The sequence below is a fragment of the Euphorbia lathyris genome, chromosome 8 (assembly GCF_963576675.1).
Source record: "Euphorbia lathyris chromosome 8, ddEupLath1.1, whole genome shotgun sequence".
NCBI lineage: Eukaryota > Viridiplantae > Streptophyta > Magnoliopsida > Malpighiales > Euphorbiaceae > Euphorbia > Euphorbia lathyris.
The window spans coordinates 73045344-73067902 of NC_088917.1; the positions used below are offsets into that span (position 1 = coordinate 73045344).

General features: G+C 34.3%; 2 protein-coding genes across 2 annotated transcripts; one reads left to right on the forward strand and one right to left on the reverse strand.

Moving 5' to 3' along the window:
* Positions 1–5510: 5510 nt before the first annotated feature.
* LOC136202902 (outer envelope protein 64, chloroplastic) lies at positions 5511–14470 on the forward strand. The gene is made up of 13 exons (XM_065993883.1): positions 5511–5842; positions 6618–6770; positions 7047–7171; positions 8659–8784; positions 10153–10335; positions 10432–10576; positions 11100–11268; positions 12064–12198; positions 12320–12520; positions 12603–12730; positions 12811–12862; positions 13482–13551; positions 14088–14470. The coding sequence occupies exons 1-13, from the start codon at positions 5640–5642 to the stop codon at positions 14168–14170; spliced, it is 1773 nt and encodes a 590-aa protein (XP_065849955.1). The 5' UTR covers positions 5511–5639; the 3' UTR covers positions 14171–14470.
* A 1416-nt stretch (positions 14471–15886) lies between these two features.
* LOC136204001 (uncharacterized) lies at positions 15887–19604 on the reverse strand. The gene is made up of 7 exons (XM_065995205.1): positions 19163–19604; positions 18983–19062; positions 18667–18729; positions 18400–18501; positions 18126–18191; positions 16843–16921; positions 15887–16524 (listed from the first exon to the last, which is right to left on the reverse strand). Exons 1-7 carry the CDS (start codon positions 19602–19604, stop codon positions 15995–15997), a joined length of 1362 nt encoding a protein of 453 aa, XP_065851277.1. The 3' UTR covers positions 15887–15994.
* Between the last annotated feature and the right edge of the window lie 2955 nt (positions 19605–22559).

Here is a 22559-nt window from a genome sequence, read left to right on the forward strand (position 1 = left end):
CTTCGTGATCTTTCTTTAATCTTTATTCAATTATTTTTAATAGAATTATAATAATATATATTTTTCGTATAATAGCATTGTGAATTTATAAATTTTATTTAAAATTTCTACCAAAAAATAAATAAATAAATTTTATTTAAAATAAAATAAAGTCAAAATGGGTTAAAAGGTTTAAATTGGAGAATTTGTGGCTTCAAAACTCTAAATGTGGGGATATTAGGGAAAGGTGTGATTTAAATTCAGTTCGTAATTAACAGCGGAGAATCGTTGAACGTATTGTGATACTATCTAGTTGAGCGATGATTATGTTTCTCAAATTAAAAAAGAGTAGTGATATTAAGAAGGATTAAACTAATCTTCGTAGTAGAAGGGATTCAAAGGGTGTTGAGGATTTTCGTTCGAGGCAAGAGGAGTATTTTAATGAAATTGGTACCTTTGAGGTTTATTACAAGTAGAGATTGAAGGCGCATTAGCTCGGGGGAGGGGATGCTAACATGAAATTTTTTCACTCTCTGACATCGGGTAGAAAGTTTAGGGATACGATTGATAAGCTTAAAGATGATTCAGGGAATTTGCGTGCTTGGGAGGATGGGTTAGATGAAGTTATGGTTGGGTATTTCAAAGACATATTCACTTCCTTTGATGCACTTACGATTGAGATTTTTTATTGATTACTCTGATTATTGATTATCATAGAAAAACAAAATGATGATTTGTTGAGAGAAATTACTTCATGTGAAGTTAAAGATGTGATTTTTAATATGCATCCTAACAAGACTTTGAGCCCATATGGCATGAATTTGGCGTTTTATAGGTACTTATAGTCCCTTGTGTGAGTCGATATGGTTAAAATTTGTAAAGAAATTTTTCATTCTAGTTCCTTATCCCCTAGGTTGAATGATACTAATCTTGTTCTTATTCCCGAGAAAGAACATTCGGCTACCACGGTTGATCTCCGCCCTATCTCACTTTGTAATGTGATATACAAAGTTATTACTAAGTTGATTGCCAATAGGTTGGAGCCTTTTCTAGATTGTATCATATTAGAGCCCCAGTGTGCCTTCATTCCAGGTCGTCTTATCCCAGATAATATCATGATTGCTTTTGAAGCTACATATTACCTCAAAGAAAGTCTCAAAGCAAGATAGTTACGGCTGCCCTTGAGATTGATATGAGCAAGGGTTACGATCGCTTGAATGGAGCTACATAAGAGCGATGCTTCAAAGGTATGGTTTTGATAGGGTATGGGTTGATTTAGTTATGACTTGTATTTCTACTGTTCAATACCATATTATCATAGATAGACAAGAGTTTGGATCAATTTTTCCGTTTAAAAGCATCAGACAAGGTGATCATTTATCACCTTACCTTTTTATCCTCTGGGTTGAAAGGTTGAGTGCTCTTATTCGTCATAAGGAGAGTCAAAATCTATAGCACGATTGTTGAGTAGCTCAGGGAGGCTCTATTGTTAGTCATCTTTTCTCTACAGATGACTGTTTTCTTTTTTAGAGCTACAACTGAGGATTGTGCGATGGTGCAATAAGGTTGCAGGAATACGAGTTGGCCTCATGACAAGTGGTAAATTATAGGAAGTTTGTTGTTTCTTTTAACAGAAATGTTAGGATAGCAAGCAAAACTATGTTTGTTCCATGTTAGGGGTTTTAGAGACTACGAATCAGGGTCACTATTTGGGCCTTCCTTCATTGGTCGGGAGAAGTTGTAGAGAGGTTTTTTATTTTATTAAAGATGGAACATGGAAGTGTATTCAATCTTGGCATTCCAATCTTCTATCTTAGGCGGATAAGGAGATCTTACTGAAAACTGTGATTCAAGCAATTTCCAATTTGGCAATGAATGTTTTTCTTCTACTAATTGGTTTCAGTCAAGAACTGGAGCGTGTGTTTAATGCTTTTTAGTGGAAGTTAGGTGATAGAGAGATACATTGATTGCGATGGGAGAGTCTTTGTGGTCCTAAGGATTGTGGTGGTTTGGATTTCAGGAAATTGAGAGCACTCAATCTAACCATGTTACTAAAACAAGGGTGGAGAGTTCTTATAGAGCCTAACTCTTTTGTTTCAAGGATCTTCAAGGCTAGGTACTTAAGAGATCATTCTTTCTTAGAAGCTATGAAGGGTCATAAACTTAGTTTTGTATGGAGTAGTATTGTCGAAGCTCATACTCTCCTATCAATGGGTTGCAAAAAATGCATTGATGGTGGGAATTCAGTGTGTATTGGTTCGAATCCATGATTGTTAAGTGGGCCTATAGGTAAGCCTATTGCTCTCCTTCCTCCTTCTATTGCTGAAACCAAGGTTTCTTCTCTGTTCTCAATTGAGGATAGAAAATGGGATGAGGATTTAATTCGATATATTTTTTTTCCCTGAGGATCAGACCAAAATTCTCAACATCCCTATTTCTGTACGTGTTACTGGACTATTGGAGTTGGACTTTTTGAGCATCACAAGAATCACTATGTTAAGAGTGCTTATAAAGCCCTTTGTCTGGAGCCTGATGGTGATGATTAATCTTTTTAGAAAAAGTTGTGGAATTTAAAAATTCCTCCTAAATTTCGTAATCTTTGGCGAGTTTGTTAGAACGTCATCCTTATAGTAGAAATGTTGGTGAACAAGTATGTTAATATTACTTAAATCTGTAAGTCTTTGTGTGGTGGAGGTTGAATCTGTTATGCACTATTTCTCTGGTTGCTATTTTTCTTCTGAGGTTTGGAATAGTTTTGGTTACAAGGGATTAATGGTTTGAACTCTTCTTATTTCGTTGATTGGATGTGTACGATATTCACTAATTTCAACTTTGATCGATTTTTTTGGGGGATGCTATTATCTAGAGTACTTGGTATGCTAGGAATAATTTTGTGTGGAAGAATGTTAGAATTCTTGCTTATGTTTCTATATGTATGGCTTGTTCTTTGCTTAAGGAGCGGCAAGAGTCTCAAAATGGGAATCTAGTTGGTTTTGGTCCATTTAGGCCTCGTAATTGCACTGATGATCTTCTGGTCCGTTGGTCTCATCCACCAAATTTATTTTTGAAGCCTAATGTTGATGCATCCTTGATATCAAAGTCGATAATTTTGGTGTTGGAGCTGTTCTTCTTAGCAATAATGGGGTTTTCTGTGGTGGTTTATGTTATTGTTGTAGTGGTATTTTTTACCCATAGAAGGAAAGACAATAGGGATTTGCGAGGTCCTTGGTTGGTTAAAGAGTAAGAGGTTTGATAATGTTGTGGTTGAATCAGATGTAGTCGTGGTCATTCAGCATCTGTAACAAAATTATTTTCGATCGATCTATGTACTTGTGTTAGATGATTGCAAAAAAAAAAATCCTCTTTTAATAAGTTAAAATCAGTTTTGTCAGTCTTTTTGCGAATAAGGTTGTTCATCTCTTAGCTCGAACAACATATTCTATGCCAGGACCTACATGGGTCTGTTCGACCTTCTATCTTTATTTTTAAGCTTTGTACTCGTATTTGTTTAATATGGTTATTTGGTTTAAAAAAACTCAAAATACAAAACAAATCTTATTTTCTATGGTAACTACATCAAATTAATAATTTGATAACAATGTACTATTTTGAGCAGCAGAATCTAACACTCAATCAGAATGATCTTCAACAAGATCATCCGCAGCAGTCAATAAAAAAATCACGATTTTCAACCACATTAGTAGAGGATTCACTATTTTTACCATTATCCTTTCGTAGACTCTTCAAGTCCTCCCTAAACTGTGGGCAACGGGATTGCATGTGACCGGATTCACTACAATAAAAGCACTCAACAGTACTCATATCCTTTTGCCGAGATCTTGATCTCCCGCCACGGTCACTCTTTCCATGGTTCCTCCCCCTTTCTCCACTCTCTCCAGCTATGAGTATCTTGGGACAACTGTCATCTTTTTGCATCATCTTTTCATTATCTTTCAAAGCCGCCATCACATCATTTAGCTGCAATGTTTTCTTCCCCACTAACATCGTTTGCACTAACAACTTGAAAGATTTAGGCAAATAAGCTAACAGGAGCAACAACTGCTCTTCATCCTCAATCTTCTCTCCAATACTCAATAACTGACACACCAATTGATTAAAATTATTAATGTGGTCAAGAATGTTAGCTTCATGTTCTATTCTGAGTGTGTACAGATCCATCTTCAGTCACAACCGGCTAGCCAACGACTTCGACAAATAAGTGCTCTCCAACTTCTTCCATAACTCTTTCGGAGATGTCTCCGTCAACACAATCATCTTAATTTGGGGAGCAAGGGCTAACCTGATAGTGCTAACAGCCTTCCTCTGAATCGTACTTCATTCAATATCTTTCATACCATCGGGCTTCTTCTCTAACACGATGTTAAGACCCTGATGCACCAAATAGTCTTGAATCGTACTTTGCCACAACGTGAAATTACTCTTTCCATCAAAGAGCGAAATCTCATACTTGAACGTTGTAGACGACATCTTCTCTATAGCTCGGCTTATGCTCTTCCTCTATTATATACCCTCCCTAGGCCGAACCTTGGCTCTGATACCACTTTGTTAGGGCCAAACAAACAGACACACACCTGCACAAATAAATAATAGAGAAAAGCAATAAAGGCATACAACAATTTTAACGTGGAAACCTCTTCAACAAGAGATAAAAACCCACGGGACCCGTAGGCCTCTTAAATCTCCACTATCAAAGGATTACAATATTTGGACGGACAAAACTGTAACAAAAAACCCTCGTTCTCTCACACAAACCCAAAGCCTAAGTTACACCTCCTAGTTAACTAGCCTTGAGAATGTGGAATACATCAACTAAAGGCCTAAAGCCTATTTATAAGGGAACTCCCCATTGACTTTCTTATTTCTAAGCAATGTGGGATTCACACATCCCTTTACAACACTTTTAACTAATGTGAGATTTGGGGAGATATCCCAACAAACACTACTAATAATATTAATAGTCTACTTTTACATAAACGCGTTCCTTAATTTCTTCATAATTTTATAACTTTAATTGGAATTTTTTTTTTTATTATTACTATATTGAGTTCTCTGATCTTATTAGAATTTTTCTACTTCAAATTTTTTCTCAAATCAGCCTAATCCTTCAACCAAGAACAAAATTATTTATATAATTTTATTTTTGAGTTGGCTGCTTTTAATTTTTGGACTGTCAGGTTTTTAAGTTCGGATGTTGATTTGGTTAATTAGGCGTTTAGTGGAGAAAATCTTTATATTTTTAGTTATTATATATCTATTGTAACTAGAAAAATGACCAAACTACCACCAATCACGTGGTTAAAATACAAATCAATTTAATAAAAATTAAAAGTTTTTTTTGTCCGAAAGCGAAACAGAGATATCTTTCTAGTACGATATAAAAATGAATAAATGTATAAATGTATAAATCTAAAAATTCTTTTATTTTGGGGTTAAAATAAGAATTTTATAAATACAAAGGACAAAAATCAAATAACCGAAAGTGAAACATCCTCTTAAAAAAATTCCGTGCCTGTTGAAATCTGCCAATACGCCCAACTCTCTTCTTCGTTATCTACATCATCATTTGTATCTCTAGAACTTAGATTCTAGGGTTTTGGTACTGGTTTTAGACCAGTACTGAGAGATTTTGAGGAATAAACATGTCTTCTAATCCTGCCAATTTATGGGTGCTATTAGGATTGGGTCTGGCTGGGATTCTCATAATTACCAAAAGGTTGAAGAAAGCGGTAAGAGAAGATTTTGGCGCTTTTGTTGCTAAGCTTCAGCTCTTGCCTCCGCCTCAGCCAGCTCCCCCGAAAGCTCCTCATCCTCTCACCGGTCTCACCTTTGCCGTCTCCGACATGTAATTCATTGTTGCACCTCATACATATATATATATACTTATTGTAAACTCTTTGTTGATAAATATGCTTGGGTTAAGTTTGTGGTGTTTTTATTTTTTTCTTGTATGTTCAGCTTGAATTGTGATTTTAGACTGAGACTTTGACGTATTGGTTTGTGTTACTGAAGAGAAAGCCCGGGGAAGTGTTAAATGGGTCCATGGTAGTCTTGGACGATTTATTTTGATGCCACTGTCTTTTGTTAACGTGGGAATTGGAGAAAGGAGATTTGTTCCTTTTAAAAAAAAAAAAATAAGAAAAAAAAAACCTAGAAGCACAACCTAGCTTAAGTTGGGCCAAATTGGTTGATTTTTTTTTTTTTTTTTTTTGGTGAAATTTGGAAAAGGAACAGAACAGAAAAAAGAAAGAAAAAAAATGCATTTTTGGTTGAAATAATGCATTTTTGTAAGTAGCAGTTCGTTGATAAATATAGAAGAAGAGAATAAACTGAAGAGTTAGTTGAAATAATGCATTTTTGTAAGTAGTAGTTAGCTTTTTTTTTTAATTGTTTAAATGATTGGTTCTTAATTATAGTTATGTGAAACTGAACTACAGGGTAGTTTGGTGTTGGATCAAAATATAGAATCTAGAGGGAATGGAACTTGTTAAAAAGTTGAATCATTTTAAAAAGTAAAGATATGGTTCACCTGCTGCTATGGCCTTGTAATTTTGTTTTGCCACTAGCAATTTGTGATTCTTTTTGTTCACTGTCTAAAGTGGTTGTATTGTGGCTATCAGATTTGACATTGAAGGTTATGTGACTGGATTTGGTCATCCAGATTGGGCGAAGACACATGATGCAGCTTCTCGTACGTCTTCTGTGGTGTCAGCACTTGTTGAGGGAGGTGCTACTTGCATTGGGAAAACTGTTGTAGATGAATTGGCCTATAGGTATACTGATTTTTTATTTTCTGAATTTGGAGTTCGAATTATGGATATGAACACATTAATTTCTGGAAGACAAGTTTCCTACCTGTGGATTCATAACTTGATTTCTCCATCACTTTCTAGGAATTATTGTCAGCTATTCTTGTGATCATAAAAAATGACTTGAACATATATTTTAACCTGTGCTTTCATAGATTTATTGTTGTTAATTATGAGGAAATATTTGTGTCTTTATTTATTTACTGGAAGTCAGTTCTTCTTAGAATGCTTTATTTTCAGTATCAATGGAGAAAATAAGCATTATGGTACACCCACCAATCCTGCAGTGCCTGCACGTGTGCCAGGTGGATCCTCTAGTGGTGCTGCGGTTGCTGTGGCTGCTAATCTTGTTGATTTCTCATTAGGTGAGCTTAATTTTTGTTTTTTTAAAATTTAAAACTTAAGTTCCTTCTTGCCCCTGGTTTCCTTGCACAGCTATCTGCTCATATATTTTATCCATGTTTTTGCTTTAGCAACTGAAGCGTATTTAGTTGGATTTTAAGTGGTTGTTTAGTGTTATTTATTTATTAATTTATTCTAATTTCGTTTGTGCATGCTTGTATTTCCTCCTTTTAGAATGTGGAATGGTTGGGCATAGAGTAACCAGTGTGTAAAGTTGTAACTGAACTGCGAGTGTAATCTGTTCCTCTGTATATTTAGATTGTAGCTGAAATCATGAGTATTGGGCTAGCTGCAAAATTTAGTTTTCATTGTCTGCATGGGACATATTCTTTTCTCATGGATAATTCAATTGTTATGGATAGTTAAAATAACATCAACAGTGTAATTTAAATGTAGCTACAGAAATGATAGATGCTACTCCATCCATTTCACAATATTTGTCTTTCTAGAGATTTTTTTTTTGTTCCATAATACATGATGTTTTGATTCAATCCATGCACATTAATTGACTTTTACCAAATATACCCCTAATTAAGTTGCCTTTTTATTTTGGGAATAGATAAAAAATTAATTAACGGATGCAATTAATACTAGGGTAACAAAGTCTTTTTAGTTAAAATTAATTACATTTCTTAATTCTTGTGCCTTAAGCTTAAAAGACAAATATTGTGGAACAGAGGGAGTATTTGCGATGAAATTTACATGATATTTTTGTGTAGAATCAACGTTATTAGTAGAGAATGAACCATGAACTTGTGCCCTGCAGATAAATTTATCCAAATGAACCTTTCTGGACAAATCAGAACTTAACGGAGTAATAGGAACGACGTGTCCAATCCGTTCTCGAGGCCTAAATTGATACCTTTTTTAAACGTTAAGCCTATATTGGTACTATTTTGTATGTGGAGCCTAAATTGATACTTCTCCAAAAACCATAGGCCTATTTTGGTACCTTATCCCATTAATAAATGGGCTTCTTGAACTCTAAATCTCTTGGTCTAGGCGGCTCTGATATCATGTTAAAGTAGCATTTAACCCCAAAGGTTAAGCTAATAGGTCAAGTTCGAAGAGTAGATTTTATATCTCTAGTAATATGGATTGGAGGAAAGAGAAGAACATTTTAGTACAAGGTGCCTACGGGTTCTATTATTAATCAAATGATATACTAATTATCAATAGTTGGAGTAAAGTTTTGCATTTGATATGAGATACTATACTTATTAGATTTGAGTTGTCTCCTATAGAAGCATATTTTGTTGTCTGTTGGCTATCTTTTATGCCATTTGTTTAGTGCCATTGATTTACTAAAAGTAAGATAGCTGACAGAATCTGTGAACAACGATTCTTTAAGAATGTTTCTCTTCATCAGTTAATGTTAATGGTATACTGTAATTAGCTAGCTTTTGCATTCTGTTTGGAAATATGTATTTATACAAATATTTTATGGCAGGTGTTGATACTATAGGGGGTGTGAGGTTACCTGCAGCATTTTGTGGCATTATAGGGTTTCGACCGTCATATGGAATCATCCCTCAAGTGGGAAATTTACCCATTTCAGCAAGTCTAGATGCTGTTGGTACGTATACATAATAGATTGTATTTCTAGCATATTGTGATGTGCAATTATTTTATGAATATTAAGAATATATGGCTCTTGGGATATTGGTTGATGCTAAGAGAGGAATAGCTGCATTGACTGTCCTATGCAAATTCTTCTTATAATTATACTATTATAATTTAATATATTGTTCAACAAGTTTCTTTAACGTTATCCCTTGGAAGAAAAATAGAGTGCTTCTAATTTGCACCATATGCTTTATCCTCTTATGATTCATCTGTTTTAGCTCTAGGTTTAGCACTTTTTTTCATTGAAATTTGCTGGAAAATCAACCTCTTGCTGATATATCTCGGTGGATCTTGTCATTTTACTTAGGATTTATGAACTAACTTCCTTTGAATTACTTCTGGATTAACAGCCTAAATATTGCATTTACATTTGAGCTGCTAGTTCTATTGGTGTACATTCTTTGCCCTGTAGAGTGACAATATAATAATATTCTTGAACCAGATTGTAAAGCCTAAAGAGCATGTTTAAATGACAATTTTTAGGTAGGTTTTTTGATGCTTTAATTTTATACCATGAATCTGATGCTCGAATATCTACATGTCATTGATACAAATTCCAGAATTAATAAGTTCCCTCCCTTCACTTCAATTCTTCACCTACCCAAAACGTGCTTTACATTGAAGTTGAGATTGATGTTTATCTATTTGGTTCCAAAGCAACCTCGTCGTTTTTTCGATTTTAAAATGGCATCTAAATTGGATATTGTTATCGATGCTCACAAATTAACTGACTCTGACTGGAAATGCTGGGATATTTTGGATGAGATAAAAGAAATTTTACTTGTTTGCGTCCATTATAACCTTGAAATCTTGGTTTTTATTCTAAGGTTGAATTAGACACAATGAGATTCACTTTTCCATTCCTGTGTACATATGTTTTGGAAAATGCTGAACTGTGGTAGCCCTTCTGTTTTTCACTAAGTTGGGTCACATGTAGGTTTAGGAACAAGCATGTAAACTAAGGCTACGTTTGTTTCATGGAAAATATTCTTCCGCAAAGTACTTTTTTCTTTTATTTTCTAATGTTTGGAGCTCTATAAGAAAATAAGTTGTTGGTTAATGGAAAATATTCTAAAAACAAGGGAAAACTACTTCCTTTTTTGAGAGTGGGAAGTTATTTTCCGTCCTTCCAATAAATCAACTAATGTGGAGCATACAATTATATTTTATCCTCGAATTAAAGGGTAAATCATTATTCATATTGAAGATCTTATTTTCCTAGAAAAAATGTTGTTTAAATTGTATATGATGAATTATGCTAGTCAGCTGTCCTCGTCAATATTTCATAGTGATGAGTTCCCTAGAATGATTATTGCAGGATGGTTTGCTAAAGATCCAAGTGTAATGCGTCGAGTTGGACACATGCTCTTGCAACTGCCATTTGGAGTTCAGCGTAACCCAAGGCAAATTATAATTGCTGATGATTGTTTTCAACTGCTAAAGATTCCTGTTGATAGGATTTCTCAGGTTGTAATCAAATCCGCTGAGAAGATATTTGGAAGTATGTCCTGGTCCTGTGTGTGGCATCTTTTGCTATTTATGAACTTCTAGATTTTAACATGGAATTTGGCTGAATATGCTTTATCATATTATTCAGGACAATTTTTGAAGCATGAAAATCTGGAGGATATTTTCCTTTCTAAAGTACCTAGCTTGAAACAGTTACATGACAAGAAAATGAATGGTGCAGTCAGAACCTCTTCAATGAGATCGCTTGCAAACATCATGCAGGTTCTACATAGGTGAGCTTTGTTGTTCATAATTTTTATTGGTAATTGTATCTTGCAAGTGCTCTGACGAGTTTTTTTTTTTTACTTGATGGCACTGTTGGCTTTCTAATTGTTGTAGCCTGAAATTATGAGCCAGAGATATCGAAATCGCTCTCTCTCTCTCCGTGTGTATGTGTGTGTGTTGCTGATAACCTTTTAAGGCGCAGTGTTTTTTTTACGAAACATATATATAACAAAAACACACACTTCACCTGGAGAATTTTTTGAGTCAACTTATGAAATCAAATTTCAGGTATATAAAGAAATAAGGACAGTGTTTGCCACAAAATGGAAATAGAGTCATGCAATCAGAAAGCTTTTGACATATGAGCATAGCATCATGTGATCAACACTAAAATGTCTGTGGATATAAATGTTATGCAATGAAAAATATGTTCACATAGACTTAGATGATGATGGATCAACATGACAGGAATACAAAATGGACCAGATGACGAATGCTATATTTTGATAATTTGCTTGTTGATCTTGGCAGATATGAATTCAGATGCAATTATGCTGAATGGGTTAATGTTGAGAAGCCTAATCTTGATCATAGCATCTCTGCTCAAATAAATGAAAACCTGGAGATACAACAGAGCGAGATTGACATATATAAATCCATCAGAAATGAGATGCGTGCTGCAATCAATTCACTTTTGAAGGTAATGCATAGTAGTAGCTCTCATCTGCTGATGTTGTTTTTGGCTATAGATTATCAATCTGTCATCACATGATATATTTAGAAACAATCTCTCTCCCCCCCAATAATATCACACATTTAAAGTTGGTTAATTTAGCTTCAAATGCATGCATACAGACAAAAGTGAGTATTTAGGGTCTCAAGAAGTGTTAGGTCTTTTTATGTTGAAATTAGAAAGACAATGGGAGAAGGGAAGAAATGAAAAGGGTTTGCAGAACTAGCAACACAAAAACACTAAAAAAAAAGGCTCTCGGGATTGAAGTGATTCTGATCAATTATTGTAAGTTTGTTTTAAGTCTTCTTAACTAAATAATATATATCATAATATAATCATCACTTAACTAGAGATTTAGAGTTCAAGCCCTAATATGCACAACAAACTTTAATTGGGAGAGGGGCTACATACCAATCTCAAACCAATTAGTCAGTTTCAATTGTGAAAAAAAGAAAAGGGGCTACACAATCATATAGTAAAGCATGTATTCTTTATTGGGAAGTCTCTTGCATTGGAAACTCCTTATGTTGCATTGTGCATCTTGCTCTTGTCGTACTGATTGGATCGGTTACTGAAATCGAATAAATTTGAGTCTCACAGGCTGCCTTAAGCCAAGCTAGCCACCTTTCTTCCTAATAAGAAAAAAACTTGGATAACGTCGGCTTGTCGCTACTTTGATTCAAAAGGATTATGCAGAGCTGGCACTATGATTATGCTTGTTTAATATAAACATGAATAATTATTGTTGCTATTTTGGTTCAGGATGATGGAATTTTGGTGATCCCTACAACTGCTTGTCTTCCTCCAAAATTGGGTGCGAAGGAGTTATTATCAGAGGATTACCAGATCAGTTTATTTAGCTTATTAAGTATTGCAACCCTATCAGGTTGCTGTCAGGTGCCTACCCTCTTTATCACATTCTCTCCATTTGAGAAAAGAACAATTTTTTCCTATATCTTGAACATAATCATTAAATTATGTGTGTTCAATCTTCCATTCATATCTTTTGTTGCTTCAGGTCACAATCCCGCTTGGACTTTATGATAAGTGTCCTGTTTCAGTCTCCTTCATAGCCAGACATGGTGGGGATCGATTTTTGCTGGATACAATGCAAAGCATGTATGCTTCACTACAAGAGCAGGCAGATCTATATTCGAAGCCTAAATCATTATCTAATACTGACACCCGGGAAAGATCTGCTGAGATTGCTAAAGAAAAGGTAAACTATCTATATACAACATGTAGTGAAATATGCTGAATTTTCATGGTTGTGTAATTGTTTCTAATGAGTAATTTTCCAGGGTAACCAAGCGTTCAAAAATTCACAGTGGCAGAAGGCTATTAGTCAGTATACTGAAGCTATCAAACTTAATGGAAACAATGCAACATATTACAGTAACAGGGCTGCAGCATATCTTGAGTTTGGGAGGTAACACTTGCTGCAAGAAGATTGCCACATCAACTAATAAATTTTATAGATGCTTAATGTTTTGCTTTTCGGAATTGCAGTTTTCTTCAAGCTGAAGCCGATTGTGCAAAAGCTATAAGCCTTGATAAGAAGGTAATTTGTAATTGGAATAACAGTTTGGTATTCTTATGCATTAGCTGATGTCTTATTTTCTATTAGCTGTTAACAGTGTCACTTGATCATAATGGTTCTTGCTTTCCACTTGTTATTACCTTTCTGGAATTTTACTTGATCATCATCTATTAATGTTTTTATGAGAACTATGAAAATATATTAATTTGTTTTTGTTATGAAAACTATGAACTAAAACAATTCATGATTCGTCCTGTTTTTAGCTGTTAACAATGTCACTTGACCATGATGGTTCTTGCCTTCACTTGTTATAAGCTTTCTGATTTTTTACCTGATCATCATTTATTCATATCTTCTTTTACTATGAAAACTGTGAACGAGCATTGTGATGGCTTTTTCCCCATATAGCTGGTAAATATATCACTTGGCCATAATGGTTCTTACTTCACTTTGTTATAACATTCTTGAAATTTTTCATGATCATCATAACACTCATTTTTTTTGAAGTAATATGAATTCAAATTATGGCTATTAGCAAAATAGCGGCTGCTACTTTATGTTTATTTCCCTTGCTGTTACTGCTACATTCAGTTCTTTCTCTGGAATTCTATCATCATTTGTTGCTTTCACTTTGTTCCAGAATGTAAAGGCCTATTTACGTAGGGGCACAGCAAGAGAGATGCTTGGCTATTATAAGGAGGCAATCGAAGGTGAGTTGCTGCCTCTTAGTATTGTGAGCTGTGTATTTTGAGCTTGTAAAGATACCCTTATTTCATATATTTGTCTTTTTTCTGTTTCTGGTACTTGCTAAATGGAAAATTGGAGAATGCTTAGACTAGCTGTTCTTGATCTTAATTAAGAGATTAGCTGTTTAGATTGTGAAAAATGTATTTACGCTCAATCACATGCAATATTTCTCTCCTTTTCTTTTTCTAATTTTATCTGTCCTTATGGGGGAACTTTTCCGAAGTGTTTCAGTTGAATAATAGGTAGCTGTAAATTTGTTAATTAAACGTACTAATTTGTGCAAATTGATAAAAATAATGTACGGGAGAATTCTGTATGTATTGTAAATGCTAAATTGCTAATAATGTCCTTCCTTTCCATATTCATCCATGCGGAGAAAATCGAAAAAAAAAACAAAGATTTTATCCCGTTGTTTTATTATCCCATTGGTGCATCTATTTAGTCATATGTAATGTAATTGCTTCAAGTTATATGACCAATAATACTTGTTGGCATGCAGATTTCCAATATGCCCTCATACTTGAGCCAAATAACAGAAGAGCAGCTCTTTCTGCGGAAAGATTGCGGAAGGTGTTTCCTTAGATGATTGAAGTGAAAGAGTGCCAATTCCACAAATTGCCAAATCTTCTCCCCAAAAAGCCTAGTCGATTTCTCTGTGGCTGAATCATCTCAGAATCCAATGAACGGGACTTTGCGGGTAAAAATGGGAGTATTCTTCGTGAAAGGTATAAAGGTCTGAAGAGTTCTTTTTCTTCTTTTCGATATCAAATTAGCTGAACTGGACAAGTTTAATTATTGCTGTGTAACTATATGCACAATTTTGTTTATTTTAATATCTTACTTCAAGGCTTAATTCTAGTTTTGAGGTGGTTTCGGCATTAATTCATCGTGTATATTGTTACATAGCTTAGAATTGCATCTTTACCCCAACTTCACGTGGTAGAAAATAAAAGAGGGAAGTACGTAGGCATCATCTCGAGTTGATAATTCAAATTAGTAGTAGTTCTATGTTACGGCGCTAAGAATATTGGATGATACTCTTTAGTCACTTTTACGGCTGTTCGTTTTGAGATTAGATGTTAGACAATGCATGTTTTGTGTTGGTTGTTATTACAATGTTGCAATTTGCATGACTTCAAATGAAGCTTGGACTTGGTTGTTTTAAGGAACATGAATGTTTTGATTCCCCAGACCACTTGACTATCGAAGTATCAGTCTGAGAAGGAACAACATCCTTTAGGCGAGCTTTCTGCCAACGAGAGAGAAATGTTTAGTTACTAAAAAGTACACCGGCAAGGGAAAATGACTAATATTAACAAATATTCCTACTCAGTTAATATTTAGAAACTTAAAATTCCCAAATCAAAATTTAAAAAACCAAATCCAAATCTTTCAAATATATCCTTATGATGAATGAAAGTAAGATTTTTTTTGGCTTGAAAAGCGTTTAGGCATCAATACGATCTTGTAGTAACTCTGTCAATTTCTTAAATCAAAATATAATATAAATCATTTTTCTCTAGTTGCACTCAAAATGCTAGAGCACATAATCAAAATGCACTTGGAAGCAAGATTCTAAAAAACATCCTACTGATACGGTCTGCAAATCAGAGATTAAACATATTTATGTGGGTAAATCGCCTATTTGCAGATATGTACTTGTAGTATTTCTTTTGCAAAAGCAGCCATATAGTTTGCAAAATTTTGCAAACGCTACTCCATGATTTGTGAAATTTTGTATTTGGGTTCATTTTATCAGAATTAGTCGATAACAATCTCGAAATGAAAATTTTCAACAGTTAATTTTAAGCAACTTTTATTCTTCAACTTTTTAAGTTTGAAGTCATTTAGATGTTTTTTTATTAGAGAGAAAATTAATCTTTAAAGAAAGAAAACTAAAAAAATGATAATTTTGAAAAATTAAAAATATGGTTTCATAGTAAATGTGATAAATAACTTGAAATTTTTCATTCTGAGATCGTCAAATTTGAAAAATAACACAAATACCTATCTGCAAATCCATATAACCACAAGTCATCTGTACTTGTAATTAATCTTATTTATATTTTTGCATTTTTTATTTGTTAATAAATAAATTATTATATAAATAAAATTAAAATATGTATTATTACTATATAAAACTAATCATATAAAATAATGTTAATATAAAAAAACATGTATATTTATAACATATACTGATTTTGAGTGCTTAAACGGTCCAGACGCTCTTTAACATTGCTTGGAAGTTGTATAACATGTTAATCATATTTTCTACAAAATGGAATCAAGTCTGCCTCAAGTGCTTGTATTGTATTAGCTATACCTACAAGTAAAAGTTCTTGCTACTTCAAAATGATTCCATCCCCTAAATATGTACCAAAAATAGACCAAAATTAACATACAAGTTTATTCAAATGCAAAAAGTTCATCTAGTTGTTCATCTGTCCACTCTGGCACTGAAACACTTGAATTTGTTGGTTGCTTCCCCTCACTTCCATTACCATTCCCACTTTCTTGGTTGTTAAGTCCATTGTTTAAGTGAACTTCACGACTTCCACTTTGACCACCTCCGAACATATTGCTGCTTGCCCTCGCCGCCTGAGATGAAGGGTTTCGGTTGTTTCGCTGCTCACATGCCATATCTTCTGCATTTCTATGTTTATCTTTCGGGTTCCCATTTTCCATATCAATTTCTTCTGGTTCATTATCTGCATCCTGAGGTGCCATTAGTTGCTCTTTGCCAGAAGCAGCATTCTGGTTTTTCTTCTTTCCGTCGCCGTGGCAGCTGATCGTTGTCTTGGACATTTCCGCCTGTTCGTCATCATTTGAACTCTCATTCATATCTTCGTTTTGTACGAAACTGTTCATTATTGCTTCAGTCATTCCTTGGGACAAGGATGCTGTCTTGTGCGGTATTCGTGATTCTTCGTTGTGTCCTGCAACTATAAAGAGCATTTAACAACATATCCTACACTTTTGTTCAAACAATGCAACCTATGTTGCACGGAAACGGTAACGGGAAATGAAACGGAAACTGAAACAGATATTGGAAACGTTATTTCTAAGAAAAATTAGCTAGAAAATGGTAATGGAAATGGATAAGAATCGAAAACGGAAACGGACATGAAACGCTAAACAAGAAGAGTTTCCGTGCAACACCAATGCTTAAAGTCATCTAATATGACGCATAAAATTGGACTTCTCATTTCAGGGAAATTAAATATAAATTAAAAAAGACAGAAGTGGTCTCCTACCATTAACTGGAACGCCATGTTTGATCATAGGCAGAGCATGGTTTTGTTTCGTAGGAACTCCGACATCCTTGCTGAAGACCTGCAAAATATTATTGCATTATATTTGAGGTAGGATGTCCTGCAAAATATTACTTTCATTATATTTGAAGTATGGCATCTGGCTTTGTTAGCCAACCCCGAATCATCTGGCTTTGAAATGTCCTATTAGATTTCACTGATTTGTGTCATTATCAGTTGTGTGCATATGTCATAAGCTCTACAAGCATATGATCAGTAACTGAAATTCACCATTCATAATCCTCTAACAGTCAAAGTGCCACAATAATACTAATAAGTTCAAGCATGTAATTGCATAACAGGAAATTTGAGCAAAACAGCATATGAATCTAGCGGACCACGCTAAAATTGTTAGTCAAGTGCATTTAAAACAAAAATAGTACAATTGCTTTGGAATTTGCCGACGTGAAGTACTTTCACACAGCTGAAACCGAAACTCATTCTCCGTGAATTTCCAAGGAATAGTAATACACTATCAACTATCAACTACTCACTCCGTTCCATTATATTTGTCTTTCTAGAGAAATTTTTTTGTTCGATAATGTTTGACGTTTTTGATTCAATCCATGTACATTAATTGATGTTTTACCAAATATACCCCTATTTAAGTTGCCTTTTTATTTTAGGAATAGATAAAAATAAATTAATGGATGCAATTAATACAAGGGTAACAAAGTTTTTAGTTAACATTAATTACATTTCTTAATTCTTGTGCCGTAACCTTAAAAAACATACTATGGAACGGAGGGAGGGGTATATGATTGTTAACTCATGCCTCATCACATTGGGCTATTTCTTTCCCAAATCCGGTTCTAAAGAGCAAGACTAACAAAGGAAAAACTGTCTTATGATTCCTTTGACCAAATAAAATTTACTGAGCAATAGAAAATCCCACAAGACTTGCATTAGAAAAAGACCATTGATTTTATAACTCTCATTCATATGGTTGCTTCCTTTTCAATTAGTTTCTTCATTAATATTTCGTAAGCAACTTTTCTAGTAGAAACACTAATTTCCCAGAGGTGCCAATTGGGTATCCTGAATAGGACTAATTAACAGGAGTTCAAGTTGCTAATTAATCGAGTTTTTAAAAGTATTTGGAGTTCAATGATAATAAAAGTAAAAAAGTTTAAGGATATAATTTAAGAACAGGACAGGAGATTTTCTGTAATATACTAACAGAACGTTCTGCATACAACTTATCTAACAACTAGAATCAGAATTACCTTGACCATGTTGTTAGGAGTTATGTTGAGATAATGTGCAGAGCGCGAAGGGGAAAATATAGAAACCTGAAAAATATCAATCATTAGGAAATCTCTTAATCCAACTTCGTGATTGTAGAAACCAATTATACAGCCCAAGTTTCTTAAACGCTTATAACTTTTGTGGCAATATGCTGGAGAACATGATAACATTTCCATTACTAAATTTAACCACACAATCTATATAAATTTCATGACAATTTAGTCTCCCATTAAGAAACGGATTGCTCCGAACCTTTTTTAGAATTATCACAGCTCCGATAGATATGTTTTTCCCGAACTCTTCCTCAGCGAGGACTCTTCCATGAATGGTAGCATCAATAGTACCAGTTGGGTCCTATAACAGAAGAAAATAAACCTTTAGTTGCACCTAGAACCAAACAAAGTGCCTGTTTGGTTTTCCTTATTGTAGCTCTTTTTTGTTGTTTTACTTAATTAGGATTGAAAAACAAATGTTGAACAAAACAGACCTAACATTTACGGAACTTTTTTGAATTCCTACCTTCAGAGTGACCATCAAACCCCCTAGGCCATTTGGGGTGCAAGATTTTACAACAGCAACCACCTATTCACCATTAAATGGAAAAACATTATTCAAGCTATAATTAATATCCCTTCAAGTGATGCAAAAAGAAAGAAAGAGTTACCGTATATTACTCAAATTTGTGCAATTAGGAACTATCAGATGTTACACATATTGACTTTAGGAAACCCTAATACAAATCAATTTGAATTCTTATTCTGTGATTGGAAAACACAAAATCTTATAGTTTGTCTTTGAAATTAATCTAAATACAATAATTCATAATCAATCGTACCTGAGCTACCTTATCCATGTTGAAACCACTCTTTATCGCACTCAAAGGAACTCCAATCGCACCATCTTCATCAACCAGACCTATCCTTACCCCAGAAGAACAGATAAATCGCATATTGTAGTAGTTAAAACTAAAATTCAACAACCGAAAATACCCAATAAAACAAAAAAGATGAATTACCTCGGTGGCGAATAAAGTCCACAGCGCTAATCCAGGGAGCACAGGCGAAATCATCATCGTCTTCAATTCCATCCTCCACAGCCCTCCGAATGTATTCCTGGGTAGGGATCAGCTCTTGTTCAAAATCATCCCGGACAATTCCATCATTCGGATTCTTCCGACGACGGAGCATGGCGGCTTGAACGGTACCGGCAGGCCCAGGGATGAGCCGAGGAGAAACAGTGGGCTCGGAGTGGGATTGAGAGAGAAGATTTTCGGGGTTTTGGGAGAGAATATTTTGGGAGTTTTGGGAGGATTGAGGGAGAGAACAGCGTCGGATAAATGGCTGAGAAGCAAAGACAGCCGCGGAAGTGGTGGCGGGTTGGTGGTGGCGTTTGGAAGGACGGAGAGAAGGTAGGTCTGAATCGTCAAGGTCCAAGGCTTCTTCCCATGGATCAGCCATTTTCAATGGGGTTTTGTGGAAATGATACAGTACTGTTGTTGTGTCAGTCAGTACTTGAGAAAGCGCGGGAAAGATTAGGAAGTTATCAAATTGGTTAAATTATTTTAAAATCTTTATATTCCAGGAATAATTACTAATCTAGCAACTTTTTTTTTTCATTTTATCACATTGGATACTTTCATCCATTCTAGACAAAAATACTCTAAACTCCCCCCAATCATTTTCGCCTTTTTATTTCTTTCAAATTCTTACAACAAAATTCAATAATTCAATTCAAGATCTAAGCATATTCATACATTATGTAAATATTATTTCTTCATTTTATATAGGGGTGAACATGGTCCGGTTCAGTTCAAAAACCGAACCGCACCAAACAAAACCGAACCAAACAACTACAATTTTTGTAAACCAAACCGAACTATAATTCGGTTCGGTTCAAACCGAACCAAACTATTTCGGTTTGATTCGGTTTGGTTCTATTCCAAACAAAATTAGAAATAATTAACTAAATATTGGTTCTGGAACTTTTTTTTTAATTTAAATGTTTTACATATTTCCCTGTATTTTACTTTGTTTATAAATCATAAAAAAAAAAATCAAATAATGTTTCCTGGAACTTGTTCCTGGAACTTTTCTTCTATAATTATAAATGAATTCATTTAAAATAAAAATCTCATAATAATGAATGGAATAAGTTGGTGCTCGATATATATATGTGAGTTGTGTTCCCTTTTCGACTTTCTCTATAAACTTAAAATGTTTTAATTTTTTTTAATAATTAAATAATATAATAATAGTTTGATTGCATTTATAGGGAGTTGGACAGTATATTAGTAACCAAATAATTATAATAGTTTGATTTGTAGTGTACTAGATTATTTGATAACCAAATAATAATTTAATTCGGTTTTTCGGTTTATACCCAAACCGAACCGAGCCAAACCGAAAATCGAAGTTGCATAAAAATAAAAACCGAACCGATCCGAATTACAATTTGGTTCGGTTTTTAGGTTCGGTTTTGCTCACCCCTAATTTTACATACACATTATTCAAGTAGGTAGTTGGTTAGTTAAATGTTTTCTTGTTAGACTCGTCATTTCCGATTTTCCCAATTTTTGTCACATCGATAGTTGCTCTTGTCGCATTTGCGACAGGAGCAACTATCGATGTGATAAAAATTGAGGAAATTGGAAATAAAAGGGTTTAGTGAGAAAGCATTCAACTAATCAATTGTGTACTTAAATAATGTGTATGTAAAATGAAGAACGAAGGAGATGGAGAAGGGGGTGAAAGAGAGAAGATGAAACGAAAAGAGGGCGAAGAAGACGTTTGAGAGTCTGGGGAAAAATGTGAATTGAAATAAGGGTATTTTTACCAAAATGGATGAAAGTGTTTAGATCTATAAGATGAAAAGAAATTGTGTTAAATATGTTAATGAACCTCTCAAATGGACTATATTAGTAATTAGCCATTTTTCCATATTAACACCAAATTACTCTAATTTTCAAACTCCTAATATCCCAAACTTATTTTAAAAGTTTTTCAATATATATCCGAGGAATGAAATATATAATTTTGGGTTAATTTTAAAAAAACTATGTAGTTTCACGTTTTCATAGATTGGTATATTTGTTTTTTTGTTACAAAAACAAACTACGTGGTTTGCACTGCAGAATCAAGACAAATGTCTTAACTCTATTAAATTAGGTATAATTTCAGTTTTATTTTTTTTTACTTTTTTACTTTTTCGCTCTCTTTTTCTTCTTCTTTTTCTTTTTACTTTTATAATCTAAGAATTCCAAAATGTCTGGATTCCAAAATTCTGGAATTCAAGAACATTTGGATTCGAGAACTAAAAAAAATAAACAAAAGAAGAAAAAAGAAGAGATGAAGAAGAAGTTGACTTTTCAAAGTCAATTTTTTAAAAATATCCTTCTGACATGTTAGCATTTTTAACAGAGTTGTTTGCATTGATTCTGCTAACGACGCAAATCACATAGCTCGTTTTGGGGTAAAAGAAACCAGAGATGTTGATTTACAAAAACGTGAATTCACATGATTTTTTTTAAATTAACCCTATAATTTTCAAGTGATTAAATTTGATGTCGTGCTACCTTAATGATTTTTTAAAACTTTCTTCCTTCACATGAGATAAGAATAATGCAGGTCGGAGAGGGGCCGATGTCTAGCAAACATACTCTTATGGTTAAGTTAACAAGAGTGGAAAGAAAGTTGAAGATAATCAAAGTATTGACAATTGTCTATTTACATAACTCATATGGATCATATACCTTCTCTAGTATGCCAAGGGTAATCTTTGTCATTCTAGAAATGTGTCCTAATGAGTCATTGGATACGTGTCAGCCTTCAATTGGCTTTGCCAAGCTCAGACTATAACGCCGCCAGGTGCTGCACCCTGCCATATAGTAAGCGTGTTCTTAGGTGTATTTGTTTTATTTGGCGTTAGGTCTTCGAGCCTCTAAAGTATCAAACGACTTTGTCCCTTGTCCCCTTTCCTTTGCATAAACGTTTATCATAATCCACTAGCCTCCCAAACTCGAGGTGTTTAGATGTTAATTGGGTCAAAGAGAACTCGTCCATAAAGGAGACTTGTTGAAAATTCTTAGGTTTTGGGACAGGGACTTTCTTAGGCTTGCTAGTTGAGGGGTCATTGAAAGATGATTTCTTTTTAGGAGGCATACTAGAAAAAGATAAAACAGAGAAAAATGAGATATCGATATACTTGAACGAAAAAAGCTAGGTCGTCGGAACAGAAGGAAACAACAATAAATCCCGTAATAGGAGAAGTAACCCATGGTGCCTATGTAAAGGAGCATCGAAGCATTCGAGCCAAGCTAGGGGGCTAAAAAATAGAAGGTTACGATTACCTTTGGCTCCAAAAAAGGGTGTGGCGAGGTGCCTCTAAATCCTAATGGTCTTTTTATAACCACAACT